The sequence below is a fragment of the Crotalus tigris genome, unplaced genomic scaffold (assembly GCF_016545835.1).
Source record: "Crotalus tigris isolate CLP2741 ecotype Arizona unplaced genomic scaffold, ASM1654583v1 scf7180000024461.5605484, whole genome shotgun sequence".
NCBI classification, from domain to species: domain Eukaryota; kingdom Metazoa; phylum Chordata; class Lepidosauria; order Squamata; family Viperidae; genus Crotalus; species Crotalus tigris.
In genome coordinates, this window is record NW_024100632.1 from 629,079 (window position 1) to 653,382 (window position 24,304).

A 24,304-nucleotide genomic window follows, 5' to 3' on the forward strand; every position below is an offset into this window, starting at 1 on the left:
GTTGCTTTGGCAGCCGGTCCCAGGGTCACACTGAGGCATTCAGGGACATAGTCAATTTGCAACCAGCCAGCACGTTCCCGCTCTTATCTTAACATCCCAAGCCTGGCCCTAACTCACTCTCTCTCTCTGCCAGGGTTGCAATATATTTTTAGGCTGATTTTAAACTTTATTCCCAGAAGCCTTTTTTTTTTCCCTTGCAACGATTGGTTGAGGCTTTGCACTCACCGTTACCATGAATAGACTTGCAAAAGGAGGCCGTGGGGGATGTTTTTCTTTTCTTTTCCTACGTGCAGAATTTTCTCCTGGTGTTTGGAGAATGTTTACTGATAAAGGCGCTTTGGAGGAAGCGTGCATGCCACAAGCTGGCACCCGATAGATAAAGAGAAACAGAACAGGCCTCTGCAAGAGGCATTATTATAGCCATCGTCAAGATTCGCAAGGAAGCACATTCCCCAAATCCTTCCCTTTCAATAGGTCTTTAGGGGGGGGGTGCCCACCTTTGGCAACTTTTAGGACCTGTGGGCCTCAACTTCTGTGCTGGCTGGGGAATCCTGGGAGTTGAAGTCCACCAGTCATCAAAGGGCCAAGTTGGAAGACCCCCTGCTCCAGGTTCCCCTCTAGGGCCAAGGAGATGTTAATAGTTGTTAAAAGCGGTCTTAAAAAGTTGCCAACGTTGCTTTAGACCCTCAGCCGTGAAACCCACTGGACCTGTTCAGTCTTGCACGCCACCCAAAAAACTTAATTTTTCTCCGGTGTACGGTTCACGAAGGCGTCTGCTCCGTCATAAAATGTGCTGGAAAAGATGCTACAGGCTCTTCCTGAGTCCTCCCCTGCTTAAGGACGGCTCTGTCAAGTTTCTAGTCTATTTGGAGCTTTTCCTACTCCATTGTTAATCTCTGTTCTCATCTGCACCTCCCCGGTGGAGAAGCTCTCAGAACTGGAAACAATTTCCTTTTCCTTTTTGCTGTGGGATTCTTGATGTCTTGCGGTCCCTTTGTCTCAGGGAATTTCCCCCGTTTTTTTTTTTTTTTTTTAAACTGAGCTGCCTTGCAGTTTATTCCTCGGCGTGCAGTTGCTGCATTACTGCTGCGGTCTAGCCGCCTGGCACCTCCTCCAGCCACATCCCAGCGGCGCATTAAGCCTGCTGGCAGCGTGCTCTGCAAGGAGATCAACCTTTCAAGCTATGTCCTGCAGACTTGCCTCCGCAAGGATGTTATTACAGAGAAGATCAAGTAAAGATTTTACCTGCTGCAGGCCGACGGGACCGAAAGGGCTCAGGAATTCAGGATGGGGAGCAGTTGCGCAGTCTAGATGATCTCAAGAGGGAGACCTCTTGAGATTCGTGATGGGACAGTCTCGCTTTCTCTTGCTCCTTATGGAGCAAAGATCCAGACGGATCCAACCCCTCTCGTAGGGCCTTGAAGACCTGGGCGAGGAGGTTAAACCCCCGTTTATGGATTTATTATTTGAGACCTGGGAGTATGTTGCATTATTTTGGATCTGTTACAGGCAGTCCTTGACGTACAGCCATGGCTGAGCCCAAAATTTCTTACTAAGCGGTCAAAGGTCACTTTTTTTTTTTAGTGCCACTGTAATCACTAATTGAACAGTTGTAAGTTGGGTATCTGTACTGGGGATCTTTTATTTAATATATTCTATTCCGGATGGGGGGTTGCTATTCCTTTTCATCTTCTGCCCTCAGTCGCTGTTTTGAGATGGTTAACCTTGCAAATTCAGATAACAGAATTAGCAGAGAAGTGGGAGGTGGCGTTGAAGCCATCAGCAGTTTTAATTTTGCTAAACTGGGGTAACTGGGGAAAACATTTGGGCTGCTTAGCCCAGCTTTTCCAGTTCCAGATTTTCCTTTTAGTTGGGGAAATAGACTCTACTGCTTTAATGTTGTACCTCTGTAGGAAAAGGCCATAGATTAGATAGGAGTCAAATAAGAGAAAAGGTGAAACATGAACTTTCCCTGACTCATATTCATGCACAACCCTTGTGCAGTGATTCTCCCTCTGCCGCACATCAACTATATCTCTTTATTGAAAGAATTTTTTTCCAACCTTACCTTGGATCCTTTGCATTTGGCCTCTGTCAATAATTGCTAGCTTTAATCGAAAGCTTAAAAGAATTGGTACAATCCAGATCAAACTCAACACAGTGTCATCTCACCACAGTTAGGAAGGCTGTGAAAAAGTCCATTGTTGAGACTCTAGAAAGAGTGCAGAGAAGAGCGACAAAGATGATCAGGGGACTGGAGGCTAAGATATACGAAGAACGGTTGCAGGAATTAGACCTGTCTAGTCTAACAAAGAGAAGGATTAGGGGTGACGTGATAGCTGTCTTCTGGTACTTGAGAGGCTGTTTGAACTATTCTCCAAGCATCTGAGGACAGGATAGGAAGTAATGGATGGAAGCTTATCAAAGAGAGAGTCAACCTACAATGAAGGAGAAATTTCCTATCAGTGAGAACAATCCAGAAGTTGTGGGTGCTCCATCACTGGAGGTTTTCAAGAAGAGACTGGACAGCCATTTGTCTGGAATGGTGTAGAATCTCCTGGGGGTTGGACTAGAAGACCTCCAAGGTCTTATTCTATGTTTTATGTTCTAACGTCCAAGCTTTGTGTGGTCCTCAATCTCTAGGGCTGTCTTGTCATCCTTTGAGTTGAGTTTGGACTCCCGGTGGATCCAGATAGGTGGATGTTGTCACTGAGAACTGTCCTCTGATGGCCTTCGTAAAGAGTTTGTTGTTTTCTCATGAAAAAGGATGCTTGTTCTCCTTCTCTTCTGCCAAGCTGCGTTTGTGTGATTTGCACCACCTACAACATGTACCAGTGTTCCCACCAGACAGAGACCAGGTGCCAAGCCAAAGGATGACTCAGGGAAGTGTTCTGGATCATCAGCTTCCCTTCTTGGGGTTCTCCTCAAATGCTGTGTGTTCTTTCTAAGAACATCAGTGGCAGGAAAGATTCATCAACATGAAAAGGGAGACCAAAACCAACCCCTTGGTCTCCCCAAACAATTCCCCACTTAACTTTAAACTTGTCCTCTTTTAATTTTTCTCCTTCACAGAAGGAGAATTGTTTTGTCTTTTGGAGGTCAAGGGATAGTCTAAATAAATCATCCATGTCCTTGATCTTTTGTCTGGGTTCTTTGTCGCTGGAACATGTTTAAATGTTTGCTAGGGTGAGCTGCCAACACATCTCAACAAGAGGATTTTGTTTCCAAAAGAAAAAAAGAGGAAAAACTAAAGAGAAGGGGGGGAAAATACTCTGGTTTTTTTCTCCCTAACAGAATAAAAGAGTCACAGAGTTGGAAGGGACCTTAGAGGTCATCTAGTCCAACCCCCTGCTCAAGCAGGAGACCCTTCCAGACAAAGAACTGTCCAGGATCTTAAAAGAGCACTCACAACATCTGGGAGGTAAGCTATTCCATTATTTGTTCTCCCTGTCAGAAAACGTCTCTTTAATGATCTGCAACCCGTTACTTCTTGTCCTGCCTTGAGGTGCTTTTGCAGGAGCAGCAGTTGAGGAGGGCTTTTGGACCACAAATGGAGAGGTCAGTGGCCATGGACATCTGATCCTTTCTTTATTGAATTGCCCTCTTGCCCAGTGGATAGAAGCATTTGAATCAAGGAGCCTGTTTCCTCTTTGGGGCTTCCGAAAACTTCTGGAAATTCCCAGTTGGAGCATTGGCAACCACAGGGGTAGGACTTCAACTCCCAGAATTCCTGAGCCAGCATGGCTCAGCTTGGAAACCTCTCCCTTTCCCCTCAGCATGGCTGCCTCAGGAACTCTGGGTCCACGAGTCATCAAAGAGCCAAGGTTGCCTATCCCTGGCCTATCCCTTTGTCTATAAAGCCTCAATATTGTTTGCTGAGTTCTAATTCTCCAACTCCAAGATACAGTGGAGGAAAAGAGGACCTGCTGTGCTATGATCCATGGCAGTGGTCTTCAAACTTGACCACTTGAAGACCTGTGGACTTCAACTCCCAGAATTCCTCAGCCAGCCTAGCTTGTGGACTTCATCTCCCAGAATGTTGGCTGGGGAATTCTGGGAGTCGAAGTCCACAAGTCTTCAAGTGGCCAACTTTGGAGAGCCCTGTCTTAGAGGACCTCAAAGCAACTCCCAACCTTGTTGGATTTGTCCATCTCACAGCCAGGTCAGGCATCTCCATTCCTACAGGACAAGTAGGCCCAACCCTTATCGCATTCAGAGGTAGCATCAATCCTCTCCTTTCCTTGCTGCAATGGCAACAGAAGACATTTCTTTTCCTGGGGGGGGGGGCTGAGCCAACCCTGGGCAGCCTCCAACCCTCACGATGAATTAATCATGATTTGTTAGCAGCAATCTGTTGGAGAAGAACATCCAGTCCTTGGTGAGCTAATGGAGCCGAGGTTCCTCTTTTTTTGGGGGGGGAGGGGGCTTAAGGCTTCCTCTTTTTGGGGGGGAGGGGGCTTAAGGCTTGCAGCCAGACCCTCCTCCCCCTCCTCTGCCGACTTTAAAAATCCCCCCACGCCCCCCCTCCCTCAAATAAAACAAATGCATCTGCTAGTTCCTCTTATCACATTTGCAAGAACGCAAATGTTTTTTTTTTTTTTTGGTTGCTACGCTGCCTCTCCCCCAGGGTGAACTGGGACCAGTGGAAAAAAAAGAGCATTCCCAGCGGATAGCAAGGCTGTTTTTTTTTTTTTTTTTTTTTTTTTTTTTTTTTTTTAAAGACAATTGGCCCAGCTCCTGCGCTGTGGCAGGCGTTGAGACCCTGGGGCAGCCTTCTTCTTTCCTTCCTTCTTCCTCCTCCTCCTCCTCCTCCTCCTCCTCTTTCTGGATAGTCCCCCTCGCCTTCATGCTTCTTCCTCCAGCCTTCAAACTCCGCCGCTGCAGCCCAGTGGGCGCTCCCCTCCAGCGCTCCGGGGTCCATGCGCCCCTTCCCCATCTCCCTCGCTCCTCCTGCCGCCCTACCCTGCCCTAATCCAGCCGGGACCCCCCCCCCCCCCAAGCCGCTGCCCCAATAGCCGGGCCATGGGCTCTTCCCACTCGATGTCCGAGGAGAACCGCCAACTCGCCCACAAGACCGGCTGTGAGTACAGGAGGGGTTTTCTCTTTCCCCCCCTCCCCGAATTTCCCCTTCTGGGTGGGGGTGCCTCTCTCATCCTCTGCCCTCCTCCCCCCCCCCGGCTGGGCTCCCACAGCATCTCCAAGAGCAGCCGGGGTTGGGCTGGGGGGGGGTCGCGGAGTGGGGCGCGCGCCTGGAGCAACTTTGCGCTCCCGGCTCTTGCAGCCCCAGGCTTTCCAAAGCATTTCTGCTGCCTGTTTGGGGAAGTTTGTTTCGGGGAGCGTCGCGCTAGGCAGCTCTTCCTGCCCACAAGCCCTCCCTCCAGTTGCGGCCTTTTCCCAAGCTGCTGTTTTGCCAAGGGGGGGGGAGGTGGCACTTTGCACTTGGGGAGGGGGGGAAAACTCACTTAGCTGGGCATGGTGAGGGGGGCATCCTCAGGAGCCTGCGAGAAGAGAAGCATGCCCCCCCCCCCCGCAAAAGAGAGATTGAGGCGGGGAAGGTTTTCCAGGAAATCCTAAGAGTTTGCAGAAGGACGGTCGTCAGCCAGAATGAAAATAAAAGTCCTTAGGGAAAAAAGGACAGAGCAAGCGAAGAAGAAGAAGAAGAAGAAGGAGGAGGAGGAGGAGGAGGAGGAGGAGGAGGAGGAGGAGGAGGAGGAGGAGGAGGAGGAATATGTAAAACAGGGCAGCGGCCAGCTCATAAACTCGGGGACTGTGGCGTGGGAGAGGGGAGAAGGGAAAACCTTAGGGAGAAGGGTGCAAAGGGGTGGCTGCCTGGCACCACACACAGGAATAGTCTACCTTGCCCCATTTTGAAGCAGCAGCCAATCATTTACAGGATGGAAACCAGCCTGGGAAATTAGGTCTGTCCTGCAGTCCTGGATTTAAGGAACAAGCAGCCGAAGAGGGAGCAGTTGTGTTGTAAGAGACACCTAGATTCTTAACAGCCGAGGTTGAAGAGGGTCCGGAATATATTTAATTTGCTGCCTCCTTCGTAAGAAAAATGGGCCAGCATCCTCTGGCAGACAGACCGGCTAGAGAAGGAAGGATTGACGTCCATGCTAATGGATCAAATGCTTTTATTTTAAAAGGCAGCTCGCGTTTCTATTGCATTTTCCACCCGTGGTGGCTGATACGTTAATGAAATAGTAGTGGCTGTGCCTTAGACGTACCTCATTTTTACTTGTCAGATTTATGTAGCCGCTCCTCTCCCGATCAAAGTGGCTTTGCCCTCCCCCTGCACAACAAAACTAAAAAGAGAGTGGTTTAGTTTCTCCAGAGTTGGCTCTTAGTCTTGAGGCACCTTTTTTGAAATGCTTCTGGGTTTCTTTGGGGGGAATTTTGGAGCAGGTTTATTATGCCAGGAGGCATAATTGGCCCACAGTCACCCAGCTGGCTTTCATGCCTAAAACAGGTCTAGAACTCACCATCTCCTGGTGATTGGTCCAAAGTCACCCAGCTGGCTTTCATGACTAAGGCGGGACTAGAACTCACCATCTCCTGATGATTGGACCCAAAATCACCCACCTGGCTTTCATGACTAAGGCGGGACTAGAACTCACCGTCTCCTGGTCATTGGCCCATAGTCACCCAGCTGGCTTTCATGCCTAAGGTGGAACTAGAACTCACCGTCTCCTGGTCATTGGGCCAAAGTCACCCAGCTGGCTTTCATGGCTACGGCAGGACTTGAACTCATGATCTCCCACTTTTTAGCCAGGTGCTTTAACCACTTTATGCCCAAATAGAGAAACTGATCAGGGCCGATGAGATGAAATTCAGATGTTCCAGCAGACAAACAAAGCTACTCTTCCCACATCGCAGCTCTAGCGAGACAAGCCACCTTGTAAAAATGGTTACTGCTCTCCAAGCTCTCTTCCTGCTTCTGTTTTTCTGGGCAGAGATGGGATTTTGGATTAGATTAAAACAAAAAAAAACAACCAAAAAAAGGATAGTTCCTGGAGATAAAGCAATTCCGTACAACATTCCGGGCTGCCATAACCTCTTCAGTCCAAATGCCCAATCTACCTTCTTTTTCCAAGCAGACTCAGTGCCCTTTGGCTGAGCTCACAAGAGGCTGATGGGCACTGGAGTCCAACAGGAGCTGGAGAGTCACGGCCTCCCCTAAACTGGAATAGGGAGAGGTATAAGCATGGAATAATTTATGCCCTCTGCTACAAAACTGTTTGTCATCTAAGAGCAGCCAAAATCTTTTATTGCCTGCAATTGGGCATGGCTGCTAAGATTGCATTGTTGAAATGCGGGCTAATTAAAAGATGGAATAAAGTGGAATTGGCTAAAGGAACTGAACAAAATTCCATAGTGAGATGAGAAGTGGGGAAACGAGGCAGGTCGTTTTAGTCCAATTTGTCTAACTTTAAGCAGTGGGTAGAAAGACAGGATATAAATCTAGTCATAACCAAAGAAACATGTTGTGTTTATGGAGCACTTTCTGATTGCTGTGCTCAAAGAGGTTTGCAATATGTTTACACCATCTAGAATTATTATACATCACCCTCTCTTCTTCCCTCACTCTGTGTGTGTGTGTGTGTGTGTGTGTGTGTGTGTGTTTGTATGTGTTATGGAAGCCAACAGTAAAAAGAATCCTAACTATAGCGGAAAGACAACTGTGCAAAAATAAAAATCTTTTATTCGGTGTTTTGCAAACGTCCCAAAAAGCAGGTTCCAATTCAGCACTGAAGAGATACATACACACACACACTCACACACACACTCACACACACACACACACACACACAAAACACATACAATATATGTTATATATAGATGTGTGTGTGTTTGTGTGTGTGTGTGTCATAACATATCGTAAAATAATAAAACAATCTCCTATGCTCAAAAACATTGTCCACAAAAAAAAAAAAATAAAGCAGAGAAATCCGCAAAATTTCATATCACACTGTTAAAAAAGTGGGGGCATCAAATATCCATTTGCTTTTATGGATAACGTGTGTGCTGCTATCTTGAGGGGCTTTTTTGTTTGTTTGTTTTTTGGGAAAAAATACTTTATTAAGTTTCCAAATAAAAATGCAAATACAAAAATTAGGAAATTTAAAAAAACCCAAGAAAATTTAAAAGTAGAGGGGAATGAAAAATAGAAATAATAAAAAATAAAAACTTCAGATTTCCCTAAATACAAATACATATACTTAACCAGATAATGTCTTACTCTGAATTAAACATAACACGAAACATGAAAAGTGGGCTTTGTTTTATGGTTATTCACATGCTTTTATTTTGTTCGGGGATATCTGCACAATATGCTCTAGAATAATCAAATTAAAACATTACATGACTTGACTATTCTTGAGCATATCTTACAGATACCCCTGAGCAATACAAAAGCATGTGTATAACCATAAAGCCAAGGCTTTTTTTTTTTAACAAACCACTTTTTTACAGCTATCTCTAGCATCTGCAGTTAAAATTGAAGAGCAAATAAGTCCCCAGTGCAAATCTAAATAAAAGCTGCTTGGATTAAAATTGGTCTTCAATGAATAAAGGCCTTTCATAAATGTTGAAAGAGGAAATATTTAGGGAAAAAGATCCCTCTCTCACTTGTACAATAAACAAACTGGATGTTCAGGCAGGTTTGTGCAGATAATTTAGTATGCAATTACTCTAGAGCTGAGCTGTTATTTGATGAATACAGGAACTTCATAAAGATTCTTGACGGTTTTATGTAAGTGAAATAGACATTATGTCAATATTTATGATTAAGAGGCGTCATTCAAAAGTCTGGGGCTTTAGATAATTTGTGTTTTCAAACAGTTATCAGCCAGTAACAAATGTAGTGCAATATACCTTTATCGCAGATCAGAGTTATTTGCATTTCCTAAACCCAGAAATCATAAGTACTATTAATGCATGTTACTAATAATTTGCTGCTTATTTATAAACCTGCCTTTTCTCTTGACACCTGTCTATTTATGCTATTTATTTTACGAACAGCCTGACCTGGATAAAACAGAGTGAAAAGCCATATGTTATTTTTAAAATATCATTTGAAACGTCACCCTTTCCCAGAAGCTGATTATAAATTGATAACATCATTGTAAATAAAGAATAAAACCTAACCCCCAAAACCCACAAAAGACAGAAGACATTTGATGTAGTGGCTCACCCTTCTACTAAATATTCAGATTTGAAGTTCCCTGCAGCTGCTAAACTTTTAGAGTTAATTTTGTACTAACGGTCCTTTTGAGCATGGCCTATCTTCACACGGGAGCGATAGGATAACTTTTAATTGGACAAGTTATAGTGAAAGGTTGAAAAAGAATCATTTACCTATTAATAGTAACTCAGCAGACTAAAAGGAAAGACTCACAAATGGTTGTTTTTATGGCTCACATGTCCTGTTCTACAGCTTTGGATAGAAAAATCTCCTTTTATAAATGAATTATCCTATTTTGCGGGAAAAGGTGCCCCATTTGCAAGGAGAGGAATTTTCTGATGACACATCTGGCGTTACGTGCTCCAGGCTGTTAGGTTTATAGATGCCCTTCTGTGATGGGGGCTGAACGATCAAACTTCTACAACTGCTCCAGGCCCCTTCCTTTCCAATTCTCTGCCTTCCCAAAGAGACTAGATCTCCCCTGCTGCATTTACAAACACAAATATTTGCATTTTAGGAGTTAATAAAGTGCCTTTTTGGCTGGAGCTGGACTTGACAGGCTTTCAGAGTTTGGAGGCTCTGCCATCCAGCCTTTCTATTCGATTAAGAGGATGGGAAAGTGGAGGTTGTTCTCTCAAGGATGATTTGTTGACCGGTGTAACAGCTGAAGAAGAAAAAGCAAAAAGCTCCAAGAGCTGTTCATTTATTGCACCATGGAAAGACCAATTTTGCATCAACGAGCAAACTTCAAAGGCATAAAAGTTTTCTCAGTAAATTAGACCCTTCTAAAAGGATGGTGGAACTTGTCTGCCTACTTTGGAAGTTCACTTACAAGCGAACACAAAGTAAAGAAAGAAGTAAGTAAGGAAAAAAGAAAGGATAAAAAGAAATAGAAGTAGTTTCCAAATTCTTTTGCAGCAAATACAAATATGGTTACAAAATTGCCTCTCGTTTTTTTTGCCTGTTATCTAACATTTTCTAATCCTCAAAACCACAGATCATAGGTGTATTTTTTTTCCCTGTTTCATGCAAAACCTCTGTCAGGAGTTTCCAGCCAGCCATAAATGCAGATATTGTCTTTTTTTTTCTAATCAAGGAAGTCAGTTAGGCCATCCCTGCAAGTCCCATCATCTCTACCAACCCTTCCTCCATTGCAGAAAAAAGTCAATTTTTTTCCACTTTGGAGCATATATAAATACATTATAAACTACCTGGAGGAAAGAACGAGTTTGAAAACCATTTCATCCGTTTTTATTTTCTTTTTAATCTGAATTTTACGTATTGCCTCGAGTGCGTAGTGAATAGAGGAGACATTATATATAGGAATGAGTATTTTGGTCTTAAAATGTACACTGCAAGAACATGAAAATTGGGCCAAGAACATTTAAAAGGCCAGTATTTATAAAAGCAAATTCTTGGAAAGGCCAGAATTAGAGACATCACCTTAAAAGAAATCCAAGGACATGGCTAAGTATTAACAAACACATTTCTCTGGCTGGACGTTCTCCCTTCAGCTGCAGTTTGTTGAGTAGAAATTTTAAAAGTCCCTGATGTGTTTCTCCCAGAACTGCTTCTAAAATTCCCAACCAAAGGTTTGTCTTTTTCTTGATAGTCACGATGGATCAAATTGAGCACCTGCATCGGCGATTTAAGCAGCTGAGCGGAGACCAACCAACCATCCGGTAAGTGCCTCAGCCTTCTTTTAAACAGTGGTTAGCATCAGCCTTCTCTAACCCTATGCAGGATGCAAAATAACAGTGTTGGAAGGGATCTCAGAGGTTTTCTAGTCGAACCCCCTGTTCAAGCAGGAGAACCTATACTATTCTGGCTGTTTAGTCTTTTCTTAAAAACTTCCAGTGTTGGAGCATTCACCGCTTCTGGAGGCAGGTTGTTCCACTGGTTAATTGTTCTAACTGTCAGAAAGTTTCTCCTTAGTTCCAGGTTGCTTCTCTCCTTGGTTAGTTTCCAACTGTTGCTTCTTGTCCTGCCTTCAGGGGCTTTGGAGAAGAGGTTGACCCCCTCTTCTTTGGGGCAGCCCCTCAAATACTGCTATCATGTCCCCCCCTAGTCTTTCTTTTCTCTAGACTGGCCACACCCAGTTCCTGCAACCGTTCTTCCTATGTTTTTGTCTCCAGCCTCTTAATCATCTTAGTTGCTCTTCTCTGCACTTTTTCCAAAGTCTCAACATCTTTTTTGCAATGTGGGGACCAAAGCTGGATGTAGTATTCCAGGTGTGGCCCTACTAAGGCTTTATAAAGCGGTACTAATACTTCACGTGATTTTGATTCTATGCCTCCAAGGATTGTATTAGGGTTTTTTTTTTTTTTTTTTTTGCTGCTGGCTTCCAATTTCTGGTTCTCTTCAAATATCTCGGGCTGCAACTTGGGGACTAAAACATTTAAATGTCCCAAATTTGGGTCTTTAGCCCCCTCAGACAGGCTTGGGAAAAATCAGGAGAAGTCTAATAACCCTTTTCAAACTCCACATTTTGTCAAAGGGCAGTTGTTGTCCGATGCAACAAGCTGGCTAAACCGATGTGTTGGATTTAAACCGGGGCATTCCGGTTTGAATGGTGTAATTCTAGTTTGGGTGGACCATCTATAAGAGAGCTGAAGAAGCTTCTTCAGATTGATGATAGATGTGATCAACAGACAATAGACAGATGATAGAAGTAGGTTAATAATAGATAGATAGATAGATAGATAGATAGATAGATAGATAGATAGATATCTTCAAAAAAAAAGCACCTGTGGGAGAACCAGGATTTGGATGACGGAGACTCTCCATAGACTAGATGACCTCCAAGGTCCCTTCCAACTTGATTATTATTACTTCTGTAAGAGAGTTTCAGCTGTTGTGAATATAAGTAGTCCCTACTTAGAATTGTTCCTTTAGTGACTCTTCGAAGTTACAGTCACGCTGAAAAAAGGGACGGATGATCCTTTTTCACACTTACGACCGTTGCCACATCCCCAGGGTCACGTGATCAAAATTCGGATGCTTGGCAATTGACTCATACTTATGACGGTGGCGGTGTCCTGGGGTCACGTGATCCCCTTTTGCGATTTTCTGACGAGCAAAGTCAGTGGGGAAGCCAGCTTCACTTAACGACCGGGTTACTAAATAGCATCAACTGCAGTGATTTACTTAATAACTCTTGCGAGAAACGTCATAAAGTGGGGCAAAACCCATTGAACAATTGTCTTGCTTAGCAACAGACTTTTTAGCCTCAGTTGTAATTATAAGCCGAGGACTACCTGTCTTATTTCTGTCTAATTTATCATTTCGACATGAAAGGCAGCCTGGCTTGCCAACAGTTCTGGGCAGATTCCAAAGTATTATAAAAAATTAATAACAGCAGAGTACAAACAGTGAGGACCGAAGAATCGTGCTGAGACTCTTGGGGGGGAGGAGAGACAGGCTAAAACAATTATTGGAGCCTCTAACAACACCTTCACACATTGTCCTGGGTGGGTCCTGTGGGGAGACGCACACGGTCCTGTGTGAAGACTCTCTTAAAAGACAGGTCCAGACAGACCAGCCTTGGGTGTGCGTGGGTGCAATGCTGCTTGAAAGATCCAGAGGTATCTTTCTTAACGATTGCTAAGTACCCTGCCTGTTGGTGTGTGGGCATAGGCACACAAACACACTCAGATGTGCCTCTGAGAGTTTGCAAAGCGAAGTACCAGCTTCAAATATAGCTTTTGTTGCAAAGGGCCCATCTGGACCGCAGCTAGACTCCGTTCTTCCTGAAATTTTTTTTTTAAAAAAGATGAATACATATGGCCCGTTTGATTTTGGAAAGATGAACTACCTCCCTAGATTAAAAGAAAACAAAAAGCAGATGTGGCAGTAGAGAACATTTTGGAAGCCTAAGCAACCGTGTTCGTTTAACTTCTAGGAAATGGGTGACTGGTAGCTAGGTCTAAAAACTAAAAAGGAAACTAAAAGACTAAAACAGCATCTCGCCAGCAATCAACACCCAAATAAGCAGAGATTAACACCAGGATTAATGCCAGACCAACAATCACACAGTAAACAATACCCCAAAGAAGGAAGCACCTAGAACATTCATACCAACACTGTCAGAAAAATCCATTTGTATCTAAACAGAGACCCCACTCCCTCTAACACTGATGAAATTCCCTAGTTGGGTAATGAAACATCTGCAAGAAAACAAGCAAGTTCAGAGAGCACCAAGGACTCCCCAGTCCTCCTCCTCCCCCCCCCAGTTATTCTTTATGAAACAAACCCCACTCCACTGATGATGTTACCTAGTTGGGCAATGAAACGTCTATAAGAAAACAAGCTCAGAGAGCACCAAGGACCCCACCGTTCAACCCTGAGCACAGACAGCCTGTCCCACTGTTCTAAACAGCCTTTCAACCACCCTCTGAACACAGACACCTTGGGATTGTTGATCATGATCAAGGCTCAGTTTCTCTGTTTCTAGCAGCTGTTTGTCAGGCCCGATAATGACTCGATAATAAATAGGCAGCTCCGGTCCCTGTTTTCTGTCTAATGAGATTTTGCTTTCCCAGGCAGCGTGTTCTTTAACAGGAAAGTGGTTCTAATATAAACTCCAGATCCTACTCAGGAAACGGATCTCAAGCGGTGCCAAAATGGGCGAGACGCTTTGAGTTTGCTTTTCATGCTGTCCTGGTTGCAGAGGCAATCCTTCTCAGAAATGGAAGATAGCCCGGGCCTTTTGTGAAGGCAAAATAATCCCTAAGGAAGGATGTTGGTTCTAGATGGGTGGAAGATATTAAAGAGAGAAGCAACCTAGAACTAAGGAGAAACTTCCTGACAGTGAGAACAATTAACCAGTGGAACAACCTGCCTCCAGAAGCAGTGAAAGCTCCAACACTGGAGGTTTTTAAGAAGAGACTGGACAGCCATTTGTCTGAAATGGTGTAAGGTTTCCTGCCTGAGCAGGGGGTTGGACTAGAAGACCTCCAAGGTCCCTTCCATCTCTTTTATTCCATGTTCTATGTTCTGAGGAATTTGGTATGAGCTGCAGATGCAGAAAAACGTCGTATTTCATGGCAACCGAGCTTTGAAAATCCAGGGGTGAGATAATCGTTAGAGAAATGGTCAGTGCATCATCTAATCAGTTACGGTATCGAATGAAATGGGCAGAATATTGAATTAAGAAGCGTGTGAAGCTTCCACCGATTCAGATTGTGAACCGAAAGTAGAAAAAAAGTAGAAAGAGGAGAGAGAGAGAGAGAAGATTCATAGGGGTAATAAGGGTGATAGATAGATAGATGGATGGATAGATAAGGAAGGAAGGAAGGAAGGAAGAAAGGAAGGAAGGAAGACAACAGATTGACATAGATAGATAGATAGATAGATAGATAGATAGATAGATAGATAGATAGATAGATAGATGACACAGGAGACACCCCTCTCTCCTGTGTCATTCATCTTTCTCTTTCTTTCTCTCTCTCTCCTGTGTCGTTCATCTCTCTCTCTTTCTCTCCCTCTCTCCTGTGTCATTCATCTTTCTCTCTCTCTTTCTCTCCTGTGTCATTCATCTCTCTCTCTCTTTCTCTCTCTCTCTCTCTCTCCTGTATCATTCATCTCTCTTTCTTTCTCTCTCTCTCTGTCCTGTGTCATTCATCTCTCTCTCTCTCTGTCTTTCTCCTGGAAGACATATCTGCACATTTAAAACTTGTTATGCATGCACGCACACACTGTGTGTGTGTGTGTGTGTGTGTGTGTGTGTGTGTGTGTGTGTAGGCATGCATAATAAGTTTAAAATGTGCAGCTCTGTCCTGCAAACATTCACTTTTGCATTCGGCTTCCAAAAATAGAGGAGCCGTCGGGAAAACTCGCCTCCCCCCCTCCCAACTTGGCCACTTCCCCCTGATCTTTCCTGGTGTTCCTTCCTTCCTCTGCCGGCTTCATTAGGGCAGCCACCGCTGTGCAAAGCCCCAGGGTTGACCTTTGCAGAGGACATGCAACATGCAGGTTCCCACCACACTCACTTGGGGGGGGGCTGCTGCTGGTGGGAGAGAGGGGGGGGGGGCTTCTGGCAAGGAAATAGCTGCAGATGGAATTTGCTGGGATGGGAAAGGAGTTGGAGACGCCCAAATTTCATTTCTCCAGAATTTCCAGCCACAAAGTTTTGCCAAGGAGGAAGACAACAAAAGCTGGGGGGGGGGGGTTCGGAATAAAAAACCAACCAAAGCAAGAATCTCATTCTGTGGATATTGGCAAGGCGTTCTGTTAGCAGCGAAGCTAAGCATAAGATTTCACCCGCCACCCAGCAACACAAACACACACCCAATCATCTGACACTTTGTCCCTCCGATGTCAAAACAAAGCAGAAAGAATTTGGGGCAAGGTGCAACATTGACCCCCTCCCCCTCCAATAATTTATAGTAAGGTGGGGCTGAGGATAAATAGCCACCAGGGGAAAATCAATCCCTGCCACAAAGTTACCCTCCCCCCCCCAAAAAAAATGTTTCCTAGAATTAGAATGTACACATCTAATTCTAAATCCAGATTAAAAGACACACTTGCTAGGTGTTGCCTGTGACGTGGCTAAAACTTAAAGTGGACTAGAAAGTGGAAGAGGATGGAATTATGGGTGGGTTTACTAGCCTGAGCTATAAAACACCTGACCTGGTTTGATCCTAGTTTAGCACAATACAGGGAGTCCTCAACAACAGTTCATTTAGTGACTGTTCAAAGCTATGACAGCATTGAAAAAAGCGACTTGGGACTGTTTTTTTCACACTTAATGACCGTTGCAGCATCCCCGTGGTCACGTGATCAAAATTCAGGATGCTTGGCAACCGACTCGTGTTTACGACGGTCGCAGCAAAGTCAACGGGTGAATCTGGATTCACTTAACAACCTTGTTACTAACTTGTTACTACAGGGATTCACTTAGCAATTTCTCAATTTCAGCCAGCTTAAAATGTATGGACTTCAACTCCCAGAATTCACGACTGGCTAAGCTGCCTCAGCCATCCATAAGCCATGGGCACTTAAAAGCGGGCAGTTTATTTATTTTTAAAGTTATTAAATTGATATGCCTCCCGTCTCGTGATCCGAGGCGTAAATTGGGAGGAAGCTAGAATCTTCATTTTGTCTTCTTTCTCTCTCTCTGTTTCGCAGCAAGGAGAACTTTGATCGTGTTCCTGACTTGGAATTCAACCCAATTCGGTCGAAAATTGTTCAAGCCTTTTTTGACAAGAGGTAAGAGGGACAGGGGGAACTCACTCTTCACCCCTTGATAAGGATTTTTACAAATCAGGAAAATGGGCCTCTAAACATCGGCAGGATGAGTTTCGAGACCCATAAAATCATAGAGCTGGAAGGGGATCTCAGAGGTCTTCTAGTCCAGCCCCTTGCTCAAAGCAGGAATTCTCGTACCATCCCAGTCAAATGCTTGTCCAGTCTCTTCTTAAAAGCCTCCACTGATGGAGCACCCACATCCAGTTCTGGCAGTCCTTGATTAGTGACCAGCAACTGGAGCATTAAGTCAGGCTGGGTTTATGATCCAAGTTCTGCTTTCCCTCGCTTTGCTGATCTGCACAAGTCATAAATGCGAGGACTGATCTCAAAGTTATTTATCGTGATTGTAACTGCAAACGATCACCAAATGAGGCCGCCACTAAACGAGGACCACCTTAGCACCCTGTGGCATTTCTCAACTGTTTTTCTCCTACACACCTTTAATCTGATTACTGACTTAATCCGATGCCTGCGTCTGAGCAACAGAGTGAGTCATAAACTAGACAAAGGGTGTGTGTTTGTGTGTCTCGCCTGATGTGCTAAAGTAAGAAGAAGAAAAAAAACTAGCTGAGCTGAACGTAGGATCTGAAGGGAAATCCCTTGTGCCTTAATTGATTTTATTCCCCAAAGGTGCTGGAAAGATACTTAGACAGACCCCACCAAACAGAAAAACAGAATACATGTAATAAAGTGTGAGGTGTAAGCCAGTGGCACATACCTCTACAGGTAGTCCTTGACTTACAACCCCAGTTGACCCCAACATTTCTGTGGCTAAGCGAGACATTTTGTTAAGTGAATTTTGCCTCATTTTACAACCTTTCTTGCCCCCGTTGTTGTTTGAATCAGTGCAGTCAACTAAGTTAGCAACACAGCGGTTAAGTGGATCCAGCTTCCCCACTGCTGATCAGAAGGTCACAAAAGGGGAAATCACACAACCCCCTCGGCACACTGCAACTGTCAGAAGTACGAGTCAGTGGCCAAGCCTCTGAATTTTGATCACATGACCACGGAGAGGCTGCAACAGTCACAAGTGTGAAAAACGGTCAGAAGTCGCTTCAGTGCTGTCGTAACTTCGGTCGGTAAACAAACCGTTGTAAGTCAAGGACTAACTTGTGCTTTAGGTTTGTGTTGCCAACTGCCCAGAAGGTGTTTGTTAAGGTCCAGACTGTGACTATTGTTAATAAAAAGTAGGTGTCGCATGATGGGCTTAGAATAAGCCAGACTACTCCCTGCTCTCTGCAGCTAAGTCTAAATTATCCCAAAGGTGCTTTTTTTAAAGAGGCAACTGGACTTCTTTGTTTTTCTTTGAAGACGTTTCGCTTCTCATCCAAGAAGCTTCCTCAGCTCCACCCGGTCAGAGTCAGCTTCACCATCCAGTCAGAGCTGAAGAAGCTTCTGGGACGAGAAGCGAAACGTCTTCAAAGAAAAAGAAAGAAGTCCAGTTGCCTGGTGAAAAAAAAAATCACCTGTGGGAGGACTGAGACTCTCCGTAGACCTTTAGCTACGTCTAAGATTTTTTTACAAGCTCGCTCGGCGTTGAGGGCAAGCGGTCAGCAAGCTGGACACTGACTCCTTCTCTGCTCCCAGGAATCTGCGGGGAGCCTCCGGGGGCTTCGTGGACGAAATCAACTTTGAAGACTTCCTGACCGTCATGTCCAACTTCCGCCCCATCGAGTTGAATATGGACGAGGAGCAGCTGGGCCGCTTCAGGAAGCAGAAGTTGAAATGTAAATGGAGGGGGGGGTCCTCTTTTTTTGTAACCCCATCTCTCTCTGTGTGTGTGTGTGTGTGTTTGTGTATGTGTGTGAAAGAGGGCTTATTTGGGCAATGTTTCATTGCATTTCAGGCAGCAACCGTAAGAAAGGGTATTAATTTGGAACCAGAATTTCTGCTGGTTATTCGCTTCTGATTTTACTATATCTATCTATCTATCTATCTATCTATCTATCTATCTATCTATCTATCTATCTATCTATCTATTATCTATCTGTCTGTCTATCTATCTATTATCTATCTATCTATCTATCTATCTATCTATCTATCTATCTATCTATCTATCTATCTATCTATCTATCTATCTATCTTTCTGCCTGCCTGCCTGCCTGCCTGCCTGCCTGCCTGCCTGCCTGCCTGCCTCTTTATTATTCTGTCTCCCTGGCTCTCTCCATCCATCCATATGGGTGGATTTACTAGCCTGAGCTGTAAAACACCTGACCTGGTTTGATCCTAGTTTAGCACAGTACAGGGAGTCCTCAACTTAACAACAGTTCATTTAGTGACTGTTCAAAGCTACGACAGCATTGAAAAATCTCTCTTTATCTCCCTAGCTCTCTCCATCTATCCATCCATCTATCTATCCTGCAGGTTGATGGCCTCTTCCGCGCGCGTGCGCACACACAGACAGACAGACAGACAGACAGACAGACAGACAGACACATGCACATAATCACAGTATATTTTGAATACATATCGGAAAAAAGAGTCTTGAGAGTTAACAATATTGGGACTATGTGGTACTATTACAGAATCTAGATGTTCTGCTTCGGATAGCACAAAGCTCCGCCCCTCCCTGAAGGTAACAAAGAAAACAGGTCATGAAGAGGACGTGTACCGTCCCAGACGATAACTACGGACCCTGGTCATAACCTTGGGGATGATAACATTCTACCAAGATGCACTAAAATTGGCCTTACGGGTATCAACCCAGGATGGTTTTACTTATTGCACCTCAGTGGATTGAGCAGTTAGGATGGATGTTTATCTTGCACATGGTTTTCAGGCTTATTTTTTCCTCTTGTATCTTCCAGTCCTCTTCCACATGTACGATGGAGACAGTGATGGGAAGATCACCTTGCAGGAATACAGAAATGTAAAGTATCACTTTGGCCTTCCACTCAACATGTTGCTCTTTCGGTGATCTGCTGCTGCTGCTGCTTCTGCAACCGGTTTTACTTGCTTCTCCTGGCCAGGTGGTCCAACAGATGCTCTCAGGAAACCCCCACCTGGATAAGGAATCCGTGAGATCCATAGCGGATGGAGCCATGATGGAGGCCGCTAGCATCTGTGTGGGGCAGATGGTAGGTTGAGGTTGGTCCTCAAGAAGAGGAAAAGGGACTGCAGCTTGGCCATCAAGCATGGGAGAATTCTTTCCCCAAACACAGGGGTCTTCAAACTTGGCCCTTTAATGACTTGTGGACTTCAACTCCCAGAATTCCTCAGCCAGCATGCCTGGCTGAGGAATTCTGGGAGTTGAAGTCCACAAGTTATCAAAGGGCCAAGTTTGAAGACCCCTGGCCAAACAGATGCTCCACCTTTAGTTTGTTCGTCCGTCCATCCATCCATCCATCCATCCATCCTAGTTAAATTTCATTCTGATGTCATGTTTCTTAAGCTGACCCCCCCCCCCATTTTCTAACAATCTATCTTCTCCAAGGTCAATCTTATGTTGGTCTATTGCCATTTCTCTTTCAAATGGCTGGGATTTTATACTTGATTGTGTTGTCTTCCACGGAGGATGTAGGTGTTCTAAGATACCACAACGGGCTTGCACGGCTACACAAAGAATGTTGTTTGGAAGCCGTGAATTCCTTGCTCGTAGGACCATCACCCGGGTCCTTGGGTTGGCTCTGAGGATGCACTGAGGACTTTCTCAGATATGTCTCTTTCCACTCTGGCTTTCAGTGCCACAATCAGAAGGGTTGGGTAGCTGTGCCCGGGTCTGACACGACACAGGCCAACTTTAGAAGCAACTACATGGAGCATTTCAGAAGATGAAGATCCCCCAAGTAATATTGGAAAACCTGAGGAGGAGAAACGATGAAGAGCTTGGCTAAGATCTTGGTGCCTTCAAGGGGGATTCATCTTGATCCTCATGTCAGTTTCTTTCATTCACTAATCTTTGTCAAGAGCACGATAGAAGAAAATTAGAGATGGTGCCAAACATAGATTTCCAGATGCTGTTGGACCACAGCCCCCAGCATCCCTTACTCTGGCCTGAGGCTGCTGGGAGTTGTAGTTTAGCAACATCCGGACAGGTTTTCTGCCTCTGCTACTGTTTTGTTCTTTGTATTCATTATCTGTCTGTCTATCTGTCTGTCTATCTATCAATCTATCTATCTCATCCATCCATCTCTATTTCATCTATATCTTTTCTTTATCCACCTTTTCTCTCTTTCATCTGTGTATCTCTCTTTTGTCTATATCTTCACATTTTATATCTCTTTATCTCATCTATATTTCACCTGCTTATCCATTGGTCTAGCCATCTCTCTATATCTCTTCTCTGTTTCATCCCTCCCTCCCTCCCTCTTTCCCTCCCTTTTTTTTTTGCTTGTAATCCACGGAGAAAGGTGGGGGTATTATACATACCATAAATAGAAAAAACTTTTTTTAACATAACTGTTGCTAAAAGTGAAATGAATGCAGCAGAGCCATCATATACCCACTCGAGTAAAAATACTCGTCGTGTGATATCTCACTGGTTGAATAATTTAAGAGATGTAGTAGTTATCCAGTGTGTTAAATTTTCCTTCTCCCTCCTTGCCTTTTTTTCCTTATGTCGTGTCATCCTGACTATAAATGTATAGGTCAAATGGTATAAAAAAGACTTTTGCAGAAATATTAGCAACTTTATTAATAAAAGTTAACACAAAACTTCATGTAATCCATGTAAAAAACAGGCAGGCTTTGATAGGATGATCACAACTACTCTTGTGACTTCCTCCCCCCCCTTCCAAGTGCCCCCTGGAGGCTTGTGTAAAGAAAAAAAAATACAGCCTCTTCTATCCCTTTTTCTAATTAAATAAATACAAAAAAAGAAAGCACCAAATTCTAAAGGGACAAGCTAAAAAAAGAAATGAAAACATGCAGGATGTATATTTACAGAACGTTTATATCCATAAACGGAAGTGATGATTCATTACAGACTTTCATAGCTAATCTATATTCATCAATTGTGCAAACCACAGAATAGTTGCAGCCATATGTTTGTCTTTCCAGGGCTGAACAATACTGTAAGTCTCTTGGCTATAAATGCATTTCCATTGTGCAGCTCTCAACTCCCCCATGCGAGAGATAAATCTCAAAAGAATCGAAACATCTGAAAATATTAAATCTTAAAAGTCAAGTTAATGCATGTTGAGTCCTTCAGCCTCAAATAGAACAATATGTTTAAATAACAGCATGAAGACCTCAACAACATTTCTGAAATATTATTTCTGGCTGAAATAGATGTAACCTTAAAAAAAAACAACTATTGGATTTTTGGCTTTTTGGAAACAATATTTTTTATTAGTTAAGTAAAACATGCAAACGTAATTGTTGCATTGTTGCAATGTTTAATTTTGTTCACACAATAACTTCTTGAGACAGGAGCCATAGAATTTGAATTAATACATAATAAATAAATAAAAAGGTAAGCAAAGAAAAAGATACCTACACATACTTAAAGGGTTAGTTTAAAAAGAAAAAAAATTCAAAACTATTATAAAATGGGCATTCTGGTAGCTCCTTCTCTTTCTATACCCCTCCCTTTTTCCTCCAGCCATTTTAACTGATTGTTAGTTAAATATTTTTATACTTTGAACATTTCTGTTTGCATCATTTTTATTATTATGCACAGTTTCTTTTTCACCAAAAACCACATTCTAGGTGTTTTAGGTTGATACGTTGCGTGTAAGGAAACCACCCCTGCTGTGTGAATTTGGTTAGACTTTTGCTGTGAATATATTCAGCCAATTTTTCCATTGCTGTATATTCTTTCATTTTAATCTTCAAATCCTATACAGTTTTCCTTCCCCAATGTTGTGCCAATATGATTCTTGCCCCTGTCAGCTAACACTTTAATAAATTACCACGCTTTTCATTTATATCCCCTGGCATCAGACCTAATAAAGATATCCCTGGTTTTCATTCAAATTCCATTGTCAGAATTTCCTGCAATGTTAGGGCGTATTTCCTTTTCTACTTTGTCTGATTATTTCCTTTATTTTCCCTTCCTGAAATGAATCTCTTTTCCTTCCTAATCATAGGAGCCGGATCAAGTCTACGAAGGGATCACATTTGATGATTTCCTGAAGGTGAGTCGATCTTTTTGCATTTTTATGGGCTTAGAAGGACGAGGCTGGCGTCTTGCCCATATCTCTACTCAGCTCTGCCAAGCAAACCCCATGCAGTTTTTTTTTTTTTAATGTTCATTTCCAAATTCACAAAAATAATCACCAGTCAGGTTTCTCCAACACAAACTCTCCCAAATAATCAGCGTAGGGGAGAGATGGTGGATTAGGGCTGGAAATTCACTGGACATCACTCAATCCTTTCTTTTGCAAAAACTGCTGTATGGATAGAGTACAGATAGTCCTTTAAGTCACAATGGCACTGAAGAAGCTGACTATTTTTCACACCACTGTTGCAGCATCCCAGTGATCACATGGTCAAAATGTGGGCGATTGGCCACTGGCATCTGTTTATGATGATTGCAGTGTCCCAGGGTCAAGGGATTCCCTTTTAAGACCTTCCGACAAGCAAAGGTCGATTGGAAAGCCAGATTCACGTATCAATGTATTACTAATTTAACATCTAAAGTGTCTCCCTTAACAACTGTGGCAAGAACGGTCTTAAAAAGGGGCAAAACCCGCTTAACAACTGTCTTGCTTAGCCACGGAAATTTTGGGATCGCTTGCAATCGTACGTTGAGATCTACTTGTAGTCTTAGGCTAGAACGGTGCTTCTCAGCCAAGGCATCTTGAAGATGGGTGGAAGGTATTAGTTGACTTGGCCTACTCTTGTCTCAGTTCTAGGAAAAAGGTCAAACTTCTGAAGTTTGACTCAAGAGGAAAATAATTGGAGCTAAATAATGATTGGTTCCAAGCATATCCATGGAGCTTCCTGGTTGAACAAACATCAGAGCAGGATTATACTTAATTTAGGGATTGAAAAGGGACCTCCTGTAACGACCAAGCTTAGTGCGTTTCAGATATTGCCTTCCCTAATCTCACCCCCCCCCCCTGGCCTCTCATAGGTGGCCCCTGGCCTTGTGGCTTCTCAAGCATAGGAGCCAGAACGGAAGATGGGAATCCCAACTATATTCGGCTCTGTAGGGGTAGACAACCCTGGTGCCTGTTTGCTCAGTGGGCTATTTCAGCTCAACTTGAAATTGGAGAAAGGTGTTACGAACGTTACAAGGGTGGTAGGGTTAGGTTAACTGGCCCAAGGAAAGCAGAAAAGAGTCCTCCTTAAGGGAGGAGGGCAAAAGGTTCACAAGAGGAAGCCACCTCATGCAGGACCAAGCAAAGGTAGGGGAGTCCATGCATCCCCTTTGGAGTGAATCTCTCTCCCACCAGCTATTTTTGGGAAAAATCTAAGGCCAAGTCATTCTGGAATGTAACATTTGCTCCTTTCTGACATACGACTGAAGATTTGCAAGATCAGAAATTGTCTTCTCTAACTCTTTTTTTTTTTTTTTTTCTGACGCCAGATATGGGAAGGAATCGACATAGAGACCAAGATGCACGTCCGCTTCCTGACTCTGGAACCCATGGCGTTCTGCTACTGACGGCGGCGGAGTAGCTACAACGGGGTGGTGGGAGGCTTTGGAGATAGCTGTGAGCTTGTTTGGGTGGGTGGGAGGGCCACATGTCTCTTGGAACAACTGCCATGGATCCACGAAGTTCAGAGTCATCTGGACCAGCCACATGGATTCCCATCTTCAGTTGAAGACCAACCTTCCAGTGTCCAGTAAAAGGACCTCTGCTTTGATGCAATGTTGTAGTGTTTGATATATTTGTGCAGTTGTTGTGTGTTTTACTTCTAGCTTCCTGGGCTGTTATAAAACCCCAAACACCAAAAGGACCCCCCCTCGCTATGAGGGGGGGT

The 24,304-nt window shown here is 43.9% G+C and overlaps 1 protein-coding gene and 1 long non-coding RNA gene across 3 annotated transcripts; one reads left to right on the forward strand and one right to left on the reverse strand.

Annotated features, from left to right (window-relative positions):
- Positions 1-987: 987 nt before the first annotated feature.
- LOC120303199 lies at positions 988-6,474 on the reverse strand. Of its 2 annotated transcripts, none has more exons than XR_005555374.1 (2): positions 5,857-6,474; positions 988-2,212 (listed from the first exon to the last, which is right to left on the reverse strand). It is a non-coding gene; the product is annotated as an uncharacterized LOC120303199 (long non-coding RNA). The 2 variants fall into 2 exon arrangements; XR_005555373.1 differs by lacking the exon at positions 5,857-6,474 and adding an exon at positions 5,463-5,692.
- TESC (tescalcin) lies at positions 4,786-24,192 on the forward strand. Its single transcript, XM_039332500.1, has 8 exons — positions 4,786-5,080; positions 10,797-10,866; positions 16,313-16,393; positions 18,020-18,159; positions 19,240-19,301; positions 19,402-19,509; positions 22,462-22,509; positions 23,907-24,192. Exons 1-8 carry the CDS (start codon positions 5,023-5,025, stop codon positions 23,982-23,984), a joined length of 645 nt encoding a protein of 214 aa, XP_039188434.1. The 5' UTR covers positions 4,786-5,022; the 3' UTR covers positions 23,985-24,192.
- Positions 24,193-24,304: the final 112 nt, after the last annotated feature.